This window comes from Peromyscus eremicus, chromosome 8a (assembly GCF_949786415.1).
Source record: "Peromyscus eremicus chromosome 8a, PerEre_H2_v1, whole genome shotgun sequence".
Lineage (NCBI taxonomy): Eukaryota > Metazoa > Chordata > Mammalia > Rodentia > Cricetidae > Peromyscus > Peromyscus eremicus.
This window is the reverse complement of record NC_081423.1, coordinates 67,497,294-67,509,354: the sequence shown is the minus strand read 5'-3', so window position 1 is coordinate 67,509,354 and position 12,061 is coordinate 67,497,294. Positions and strand designations below refer to the sequence as shown.

General features: G+C 38.3%; 1 protein-coding gene across 7 annotated transcripts in view; it reads right to left on the bottom strand.

The window, feature by feature from the left end:
* Window positions 1-12,061, bottom strand: part of Acaca (acetyl-CoA carboxylase alpha) — a 270,501-nt gene that overhangs the window by 172,621 nt on the left and 85,819 nt on the right. For all 7 annotated transcript variants that reach the window (XM_059271384.1, XM_059271383.1, XM_059271385.1 and 4 more), the window contains 4 exons: window positions 6,330-6,439; window positions 4,623-4,704; window positions 3,471-3,569; window positions 1,937-2,043 (listed from right to left, as the gene is read on the bottom strand). In XM_059271384.1, coding sequence (XP_059127367.1) covers window positions 1,937-2,043; window positions 3,471-3,569; window positions 4,623-4,704; window positions 6,330-6,439 — 398 coding nt within the window. The remainder of the gene's footprint in view (window positions 1-1,936; window positions 2,044-3,470; window positions 3,570-4,622; window positions 4,705-6,329; window positions 6,440-12,061) is intronic.

Genomic DNA, 12,061 nt, shown 5'->3' with positions numbered 1-12,061 from the left:
GTTTGCTATCATTTAGGGGAATATAGAATATTGATGCAAATTTTAAATGATTTTTGTTACACTGTATATAAGTTTCTACTCTTGTTTAAAGGAGTTTGTTATCATTTGGGGGGATATAGAATGTTGATACAAATTTAAAGTTATTTTTGTTACACTGCATACATGTTTCTATTCTCATCTAAAGGGTTTTGTATACTGATGCAAATTTAAGGTTGTTTTTGTTACCACATTGTATATGTGTTTCCACTCTTTTTTTAAAAATTTATTTATTTATTATGTATACAGTATTCTGCTTGCATGTATACCTGCAAGTCAGAAGAGTGCATCAGATTTCATTACAGATGGCTGTGAGCCACCATGTGGTTGCTGGGAATTGAACTCAGGACCTCTGGAAGAGAGTCAGTGTTCTTAACCTCTGAGCCATCTCTCTAGCCCCATGTTTCTACTCTTGATTAAGGTATTGTACTTATGCAGTTTATTTAAAAATGTAAGGTAAGGTTCTAGTTTTTGAAAGCTATTATTATAATCTATATAGGACAATCAAGGAACATAGGTCAGTAGTTAGTCATTCATAACAATCAAATTTATAGATATGTTAGGTATGTTTTCTAGGTTAAATAGATATATTTTAAATAGATAGATGGTCTTCAAACCTTTCAAAGACATACAGAATATGGCATTTAAAATGTTTTGTTAATTTAGGGCTTTTTATGACAATGACACACATCTGTTCCTGGCAGCACCAGTTTACTTCAGAGAAGATGATGGGCACTGACGAAATTCCCTTATGGAGTTTGCTTTCATTGTGGCAAGGTTAGCAACTAGGCAAAGAAACTGTTCTTGCCTTTGACTGCTGACAATGTGTTATGCAGACTGGACATGCAGGACACACAAGAAAAAGAACTGTTGAACTTTGCCAAAACAAGGCAGGACAGTCTTCAAAATTTCTGCTTCACTTAAGGGTCTGCCACACATTCTTCAGGACACAGAGGAAAATGACTAATGAACTTTGCCAAAACAAGGCAGGAAAGTCCAAAATTCCTACTCCATAAAAATGTCTGCCAGATACTCTAGGCCTGTAGGCGGAAGATGGAGTCCTCAATGTTGCAGAGGAACTTTGGGTGACTATCCAGGCAGCCAAATGTCTTGTTTTTAGAAAATATTACACTTTTCTGGGTCTTTGATGGTGTTAAAGACTAAATAGTTACAGTTGCAGTTTTCCTTAGTTATGATAGAAAATAAATTAGGTATAAAATTTTGGATTCACTAAGATAGGATAGATAATTCATTATTTTCTTTAAATATGCTAACTACAAATGGACTGAATATTGTAAATTAATTCTTACTTGATAACTGTTTTGGTTTTATGTAGTTATACTATGTTAAAGTTAAAACCTTTATTTTTATTTAGACAAAAAGGGGAAATGTATTAGAATATTTTAAGGTGTGTTATTTTTGTTTAACTCTGTGAAGCGGTGTTACTGTGCCTGTGTAAAACACCTGATAGTCTAATAAAGAACTGGCCAATAGCGAGGCAGGAGAAAGGATAGGCGGGGCTGGCAGGCAGAGAGTATAAATAGAAGGAGAAATCTGGGAAAAGAGATCTAAGATCTAGGAGTAAAAGGAGGAGGAGGAGACTCCAGGAGCCAGCCCCCCAGCTACATAGCAAGCCACGGAGTAAGAGTAAAATTTACAGAAGTTAGAGAATGGAAAAAGCCCAGAGGCAAAAGGTAGACAGGATAATTTAAGGTAAGGAAAGCTGGCTAGAAACTAAGCCAAGCTAAGTAATAATAAGCCTCCGTATGTGATTTATTTGGGAGCTGGGTGGTGGGCCCCCCAAAAAAGAGTAAAAAACAAACAACTGTATGTCATGAATCAGACTCCAAATGCCCACAGTTGTAACTAGAATTGACCACTCCTGGAGTCAGTAACTTACCTGCAGTCCATCATCCACATCCTTCACATAACCTTTCTCATACAGATCCTGTGGAACATTTAAGATGCGTTTCGAAAAATCATTTTCTTGCCAGTCCACACGAAGACCTACAATAGACGATAATGACTCCAGATCACGAATGAAATCTCGTGTCAATGTTCTGTCCACACTCAAAAACCATGTGCAGTCTACACGGGCCTGAGACTTGACATGTACTGGAGATTGGTCTTGAACTTGCAATCCTTTCACCTTTCCATCCCGAGTGTAGGGATTACAAACATGTTCCACACACTTGGCTCTGTGATACCTTCTTTTAAAGCTATTGTATTTACCAAAGACTGAAGGTAGATGGGAGGTGGAGGGATAGAGAATACTGTAAAACGTTGATCAGTCATTGGAGATAATAGTATTCAGCTAGTGCATGGGCTACCATTTGGGGTTGTTAGACCAGAAAAGTCAAGAGAGTGGGCAGAGATCTAGTTACAAAAACACAAGGATTGGGGGTGGGGTGGGAGGAGAGGAAAAGGGGAAAGGAGAGAGTGAAGGAAAGGGAGAAACATGGCAGATTTCTCACAGCAACACACAGGCAAAATATCTTCAATGTTTTCAGGCCTGCTCTAGGGCCAGAGGTCTGAGAAATAATTCAATCTTTATGAGCCTTTGGAAACGGAAATGGCGGTTTTATTGGTCTCAGCAGAGTCATGATTCCATGCTCCCTTAATGTCGCTGTATTCAGCTCCAAGGGGAACACTACAGCCTCTCCATTCAGACAGGAACAAATTCAACCTTTTAAACTATTTGACCCAGCAGGTCTGGAGAGGATATGGCAATCCCCCAGAGAGCTAGAGGAACAAGGGTTCAAATCTGTTCAGCCTTAAGACAATCATCATTCCTAGTTTTACAAGGTTTTAGTGTGTTTGTTCTCTGGGTGTGAGCACATTAAAAAGGGAGGGGGCAGTTATTATTATTTGTTTTTAAAAGTTCACATGACAATCTCAAGAATTGGCAAGGATAAATCAATTCTCAATTTTTCTTTTTATCGCGCTGCATGTTTGGGAGAAAGGTGACTACTGACCTCATCTTCTGCATCTATGGAAAAAAACAGCAGGCAGACATCTAAGGAAGTGAGGTCAAGGTTCTTCCTAGCCATCCAGGTTACTCCCTAGGCACTGCTAATGTCTAATTTCACCTAACAAGCCTGCCTCTGAGGATGCTTCCAGCCTACCCTGAGATCTGAAACCTACCGCTACCCCTGCCAAATATGTGTCCCAGAGTTTCTCTAAATCAAGTACTGTATCATTCCAGATCTCAGTTTAGTATCTGTACCTAGTACTCAATACATATTCCTAAAATATGATAAAAATGACAAGAGTAAACAGAGAATGGTGAAGGAAGGCCTTTGACACTTGGGCCTCCACTCTGCACTCAGACATATGCTCATATACATATGAAAACACTTATATATATATACCCACACCACATACACATATAAAAATTAACAAACCAACAAAAAAACCAAGAAATAGTTTCTTACCACTGCCACTCCAGGGAAGAGTTGGGATGCCTGCAGTTTGAGCCACGATAGAAGATGCAATCTTATCCCCCAAAGCCCACATAGCCTGGCTTGGAGGGCCTAAAACAAAACAAGACAAGAAAGGAACCTGAGCAGCAGCACCTCTGCCTCCTTTCTGGTACATATATTTGGCCTTATAATTATTTTTGTATTAGTCTTGTCCCACTCATGACATATAGTGATCACTATGTTTTGAATCATCTTTGCATTGTTTCTAGAATCCAATGTAGTAAACTTGTTGCATACAGCCCAAAATTGATAAATTCTATCATTAAATTTCTGAAAAAAAATCTAATTTTATGAATTATGATCTACATTAACCAAGTAACAAAGTCATTTCTCTAAATCTATATCCTAAAATAAAGCTGGAAAAATTTTAAGGTTTACATCTGAAATATAAACTATTTAATCTTAGGAAACCTAACAAAGAGATTTTTTTTTTCCACCCTTAATAATGCTTACCAAGTATCATAAGAATTATAGAGGGGCCATGTAGCCTCCATTTTTCCTTCTGCCATAAGAGTAGAAAAGCAAGAAGAAATAGCTCTCACTGGTAGAATATAAATTATATACTCAAATACAAAGGTACTAATTCATATTTAAGGACACTGCTAGGGTATCCTAAGTAGTCAGTTACTTTTACTATCAAAAACCATGTCCTCCCTCTACATGTTTTCTTAATGATAATGGCAAAACTTTTTAAACAGTCCATGTTTCAAAACCAGGGTTTTATATATATATATATCTCAGATTAAAGGACTCAGGAGCAAAAAGCATCTTCAAAACGAAATGAAAGGACAACTTAAGAAATGAAGAGGTAAGCCGGGTACTGGTGACGCATGCCTTTAATCCCAGCACTCGCGAGGCAGAGGCAGGCGGATCTCTGTGAGTTTGAGGCCAGCCTGGTCTACAGAGCAAGATCTAGGACAATACAGAGAAACCCGGTCTCAAAAAAAAAATTCCAAAAAACAGAAAAGAAAGAAAGAAGTGAAAAAAAACCAAAGAAGGTCACTCTAAGATTTGCTTACTGATTTAAAAACAAAAGTAAGACTACAGAATATGGACAAAATTAACATAAGAACTACAGGAACAGTGTACCTCACAAAGGCTTACCCATGAAAGCGATGCCATTTTTTAAGAGTAGCTCTGGAAGCTTGGGGTTCTCAGAGGCATGACCCCAGCCAGCCCACACTGCCTATAACAGAATAATGATATGAATCATTCTTAAAAGTCATACAAAGAAAACTACAAACTGCTTTACTGTATCCAGGCTAGCCCTTCTAGATGAGATAGAACATCTACAGCAGCTCAGCGGTTAATCCAACTTCTATGCTTGACTGCTGGCAAACCTTCCACAGAATAACAATAAGTAGTTGATTGTGGCAAAAGCCCTCAAGAGCATAAAACCAAGTGGAATCAGAAAGATTTACTCAGTCTTGCTCTTTAGGAAATGCAATTGACAGCACTTCAGGTAGGCTCTCTAGAGCTTTCTAAAGAAAGCCTGAAAAGCTAGGCATGGCGGCGCACGCCTTTAATCCCAGCACTCAGGAGGCAGAGGCAGGTGGATCTCTGAGTTCAAGGCCAGCCTGGTCTACAGAGTGAGTTCAGGACAGCCAGGGCTACACAGAGAAACTCTGTCTCAAAAAAAAAAAAAAAAAAAGTAAGAAAGAAAAGGATGGAAAGGATGGAGGGAGGTGGGAGGGAGGGCAGAAGGGAGGAAGGAAGGAAAAGAAATCTTGACTATCTTCACATTCTGGCCACCCAACTCAACCTTTGTATCTAGTGGTGACATGGTTACTTAAGTCTAGCAGTGGTTCTCAACCTGTGGGTCATAACCCTTTTGGATCAAAAGATTTTTTCACACGGGTCACCTAAGACCACTGGAAAACACAAATATTTACATTACAATTCATAACTGTAGCAAAATTAGAGTTATGAGGTAGCAACAAAAATAATTTTACGGTTGGGGACATGAGGGACTGTATTAAAGGGTCACAGCATTAGGAAGGTTGAGAACCAATGGTCTAGAGGACATTTTTTTTTTCTCCTCATTAGGTTTTAAGATATTCATTCACTAAAGGGGCTGGAGAGATGGCTCAAGGGTTAAGAGTGCTGCCTGCTCTTCCAGAGGTCAATTCCCAGCCACCATGTCCATCTATAATAAGATTTGGTGCCCTCTTCTGGCATGCAGACATTCCTGCATACAGAACACTATATATGAGGTAAATAAATTTAAAAAAAAAAAAAAAAAGAAAGAAAGAAATTTACTATAAACTTCACAACACAATATGAAAGAAAGAAATAATCTAAAACAGCACCATTTGAGTTAATATATTCTGCAGGAAATAGTCTTGTACTTACTTGGGATGGATTGGAAGTGAGATGCACAGAATAGGAAAAAAAAAAATCTCCAAAAGATCTTTCCAAACATTCTATTTCTATTATGTTTATTTTTAACTATGCCTTCCTTTCCATGTCTTCTTTTCTTACCTGTTTTAATTATTTCATATAAAGACATTTAAGAATTTTCAAGGGCTAGAGAGACGGCTCAGTAGTTAAACAGCACTGGCTGCTCTTCCAGAAAACCCGGGTTCAGTTCCCAGGACCCACATGACAGCTCACAACTGTCTGTAACTCCAGTTCCAGGGGACACAGGCAAGCAAAACACCAGTGAACATAAAATAAAAATATATCATTTAAAAAAAGGCTAAAAAAAAAAAAGAATTTTCCAAAAAGAGACTTTACATTAAGTTCTCTGGGTATGAGTTCTATACTTATGACTAAGTGTAATGGGTGGAATTGTTCCTCAAAGACTCTTACTTGTACAGGGATCCTTTTAGCAATATCCAGAATTAATTCCACATTTGCATAATTGTTGTTGTTTGGTCCTCCAGGTACTGGAACATAGTGATCTGCCATTTTAATGTATTCTGAAAACATAAACAAATTTATGAGGAAAACATAATTTTTCTTCTAAATTTATAACATAACAAAACTATGGTAAGGACAGACTATCCTCAGTAACCACAGAATACATGGCATTAATGTGATCATTTCCACACGACTTCATTGGAGGTTCTGATTTTGAACCACATATTTAGGAATCACCTGAGGCAGTAGTTTTCACCATTTCACTATAAAGTTAGTTTTTGCTTGTTTTCTAAAGGAGGGAAGCATGGAAATTACAAAGAGTTAGACAACACGTTCAGGAACTAATAACACTATTTTTACAAAGTCGAGTTCAGGGGGATATAGTGACATACAGCTGCAACTCCAGCATTCACAAAGTGGAAAAAAGAAAATGCCAAGTTCACCATCAGCCTAGGCTACAGAGTAAGACCTTGCCTCAAATGTTTAAAACGAGTCAAAATCATCCATTGTCCCTCTCAGAGATAACTAGCTCATGCTCTAGCACCTCTGTAACCTCATATAACAATAACCTGGTGGTCCTCAACCTTCCTAATGCTGTGACCCTCTAATATAGTTCCTCATGTTGTGGTGATCCCCAACCATAAAATTATTTCGCTGCTACTTTGTAACTGTAATTTTGTTACTGCTATGAATCATAAAGCAGGTATCTGATATGTGACCCCCAGAGGGGTCATGACCCACAGGTTGAGAACTGCTGCAATACACTGTAGTCATTTTAACAGCATGCTGTGGCTCTCTTCTCTATATCTGATGAAATATAATCTTATATAATTTTTAAATGAATACTTAATATTTCAGTAGTCTATAATTCATTTACTGATAGAAATATGAGTACTTAAAATTTGGAAATGATTAAGATAATATATATCCTAGGGGCTGGAGTGATGGCTCAACAGTTAAGACCACTTGTTTTTCCTGCAGAGGACCTGGGTTCAAGTTCCATCACATACACGGCAGCTCATAACCATCTGTAACTCTAATTCCTGGGTACCCAATGCTCTCTTCAGGTCTCCATGGATACTGGGTATACTTACATGCATGTCAGCAAAACACTCATACACATAAAGTAAAATGAATCTTAAAAATAATAAGTATTACATATCCTTATATCAATGTACAATTGTATCTTTGAGATCTGTTCCTACGAGTAAAGCCATTGTCAAAGGATATTTACATTTTTATATTCTCATTAGCAATATGAGTGACAAAAAAGGCTCGATGGATATAGGCACTTGCTGTGAATCCTTACAACTTGAGTTGGATCCCTGGCACTCACATGGTAGAAGAGGACTGAATCCCACAAGTTGTTCTCTCTCTCTCTCCTCTCTCTCTCTCTCTCTCTCTCTCTCTCTCTTTCTCTGTCACACACACACACACACACACAACCATACACTCTTCCACCTCAACACATGCACACAGGCACGCACACACAGATGCATACACAGTAAATAAATAGGATAAAAGTGAATTGCTTATACTTCCACCTGTACTATATATCTCTTTCAATTGTGACACTATCTACCACTGTTTTGATTTGCATTTCTCTGGTTATCACTGACACAGAATCTCTTTTCACATGCTTATTACTCTTTTTATATCTTCTCCTTTTTCCTTTTAAATTTATTTTATTTTATGGATTGGTGTTTGAGATGGGAGTTTTCCTAAGCTACCCATGCTGGCCTTCAGTTCCTAGGATCAAGCAAGTTTCTTACCTCAGGCTTGAGAACCTGGGACTACAGCCTGCGTCACCACACTTGCCTTATGTCTTCTTTTACAGACTTCTTAATCATAATCTCCACACATTTTGTATGGAAGCATGTTTTCCTCTTATATTACAGGCAGAAACTGATGCCAGTGCTTTCCCATATTATTATCTGTCTTAAACATATTAAAATTTAGGTGCAAAATAGTAATTAAAATTTTTTTGAGATTTTGTTGTATTTGCTGTAAGTGTGTGGGTGCTTTGCCTGTATCTATGACTGTGCACTATGTGTGTGCAATGCCCTTAGAGGCCAAAAGAGTGTTGGACCTTCTGGAACTTGAGTTACAGACAGTTGTTAGCTGCCATGTGGATGCTGGGAATCAAACCCAATTATATGGAAGAGCTGGGCCATCTTTCTAGCCCCCCAAAATAACAATTTTTATGTAGTCAAATCTATGTAACTTTTCCACTATGGCCTAATCTTTTCTATACATTAGTAGCTCTAGAAAAAAAAAAGTTGTTCACCTATATCACATACAACACACAGAGACAGAGACACACACACACAGAGTAAGAAAGACTTACAAAATATTATAGATGTCAGCTAACAAGATTTCAAAGTTCTGTACAAATCAACTTTCAATTATTGTTATTAAGGACTATAAAGAAGGTAGGAGATGTGACTTAATTGGCTGAGGGTTGGCCTAGCAGCACGAAGACTTTAGGTTAGGTCCTGAGCAGCACATAAATAAGATTATGTCTATAATCCCAGCACTTGCGAGGCAGAGAAACAGAAGTCCAGAATCATCCTCATCTACATAGCAAGTGTGAGGCCAGCCTGGATCCATGAATCTCGGTCTCCAAGGAAACAGGAAAAGAGAGGAACTGGTTGACATAGGCACAGAAGACAGGTGCAAAAGTAATCCTCTTGTGCAACCCAGACCCCACTGATAAGTTCTGATACATATAAGATGGCTCAAAGGGATGATAGTGCCAATAATGAGGCTTGTCTCAGACATGATGTCAGACTTGAAGATACCTGCAAATGGATGTCTGTTGTTCCAATATAGCGCTGGCATATCCTACATACAGATTAGCATCCGGGGTATGAAAAGAGTGAATATGAGCTGAACTTTTTTCCCAAGACAGAATTTCTCTGTGTAGCTTTGGAACCTGTCCTGGAACTCACTCTGTAGCCCAGGCTGGCCTTAAACTCACAGAGATCCACCTGCCTCTGCCTCCCGAGTGCTTGGATTAAAGGCGTGCACTACCACTTAACTTATTCTTAAGAGATGTGGGGTACCAGCAAATGAGAGGCAGATCTCCCTTAAAATAGTTCCTAATGTAAATTGTTAGAAGAAATTGCCAGAAGTCCTCCAGTACAAAACTTTGAAGTTGGGTCTGGAGAGATGGCTCAGTGGTTAAGAGCACTGGCTGCTCTTACAGAAGACGCAGGTTTGATTTCCAGCACCCACATGGTGGCTCACAACCTCTTTTAACTCTAGTTCCAGGGGATCTGACAGAATCTTCTGGCCTCTGCGGGACTCTGAACTGAACTCACATGCATATCCCCCGCCGCCCCCCCCCCCCCCCCCCCGCAACACACGCACACAGATAATTACAAAATAATAAAAAGAAATGTAAAAAGAAAAAAAGAAACTTTGCAGCTGTCCTGGGTGTGTGTCTTCAATTAAAGGAGAGATAAAAGAACTATGGTCTGACAGCATAACTGGATTAAGCATCCTTCTTTAAGAAAAGGTTTTCAGAAATCTTGAACTTGAGTGACCTCAATGGACAGAGAAGGAATCACATGTAAAATCCCTTAAATAAAAGTTTATTGAGTTTACAATTCAAAAAGAGAGAAAGAAAAAAGCCTTAGGAGGCAAAAAAAAAGAAAACAACAAAAAACAAAAAACTAAAAAAACAAAACTCATTTTAACCTTATGACTTTTATTTTTCCATCAATTCCTACTTCCTGTAACTACAACCAGTAGCACTATTCTAGAATATATTCTCTACTAATTAAGAAAACACTCATTGGGTGATGGTGGCTCATGCCTTTAACTCCAGCACTTGGGAGACAGAGGCAGGCAGATCTCTGAGTTCGAGGCCACCCTAGTCTACAGAGCAAGTTCCAGGACAGCCAGGGCCACAGAGAGGAACCCTGTCTGGGAAAAAAAAAAAAAAAAAAAGAAAAAAAGAAAAAGAAAATACTCTTCAAACTACAATAATTCTTATCAGTTGGCCCACATATTAGACTAAACCAGTGACTAATTGTAAACACTGGGGAGGGGAGAGAACGAGACATTTGTTTCTGTATTATTTCTCCCCTAAGCAGCACAGCATATAGATTGTTTACCCTGTATTAAGTACTAGAGATTTAAAGATACAGGAGGGTTGGATGTGGTGGCTCACCCTGTACTCTCAGCATTTGGAAGGGTAGGCTGGAGGAATGCTAAGAATTTGAGGTCAGCATGGGCCTGTCTTAAAACACACACACACACACACACACACACACACACACACACACACACACACACTTTACATTATGCAATGGACTAATTATTATCATCCTTCTTAACCTCTCAATTTTGTCTGCTCTCCTACAGTCTTAGAGGATAAACCCCACTTTTCATGTTAATAACCAATGCTCCTATCTAAAATTTTTTTCACAATTTTTAATTTTTTAAAAATGTTGTAAACTGAAATAATTATACTACTATGTAAATTCATTTAAAGTCACATAAGTGTAAACTTTAGAAAGGTGACTTTTATGTTAAATAAATTATACTGAATAAAACTACTAGACATAAATCAAAAGTAAAACTCACCCATAATACTAATTCGTTAACTTGTATCACTGGTATGGTAAGCCTTCCTATTGTTCTAGTTCTATCTGTGACCTGTTGCTTTCTAGAAGAGCATACAGCACAGGTGATGAGATGTTCAAACCATCACAAGAATCAGGCAGTTGTTTGGGGGTGTCCATGTGACAAGGAATCAAAAGTAACCTCTGTTGAACAGCCAGCCTTCTTGGTACTTATTCTGGGACATCACTGATTTTTTTTTCCCTTAGCACAAATACCAAGAATTAAGAATTTGGGGTCATAAGATATATGTATACTTTGACCATCTTTGCTCCTGATGCCTGCCTCCTCCATCTCTGCACGTTCTCTAATGCACTTTGGTTTCTGCTAGATTTAAAACCCTCTGACTCCTTCCCCTCGGACTGTACACATTGCTAAAGTTGTTTCTTTCTGACAACGTGATAAGTGTGGTGTTTCCTTGTAGTCACAGGAGGCTGAGGGAGCAGAATTACTTGAGCTCAGGAGCTCAAAACCAACCCAGAAAACCACAAGAAAAAAATAGTTAAAGAATTAAAAATCCTCCTTCAAACTCTCTATAGCCACTGCTTTTTCTTTTTCCCTTGCCATAAAAGATTCTTAAATACTAGTCTACACTGGCTCCAAATCACTTCCCACACTCCTTAATACCTTATATTAATTTTCATACTCTTATATTATCCCACTGAAATTATTCTCCATAATTACCAATGGCCCAACAATTTCCTAATTGTTAGATGGGCTTCGGATCTTCCTGGTCTTGTGTATTTGTTATACTGTTGACACATCTGATGTTTCCAGTTCTTTTTCTCATGGCACTAAAACTCAAATTCAAGGCCTCATGGATGCTACCAAGGCATACACCTCATAGCCAAAATACTTGTGTTAAATTTCCTCTCTGGTAGTTAACTACAGTACAGGCACTTTTGTGTGTCTAGTATTGATATATTTTATTATTTGTTTTTATTACTGACACCTTTTTAAAAGAGAAATCTTTGCATAGGATTTCACTGGCAATCTTGGGCTTGGGAATCTCCCTAAGGTAACATTCTCCTACTTACAGGCAGGTCTACTCA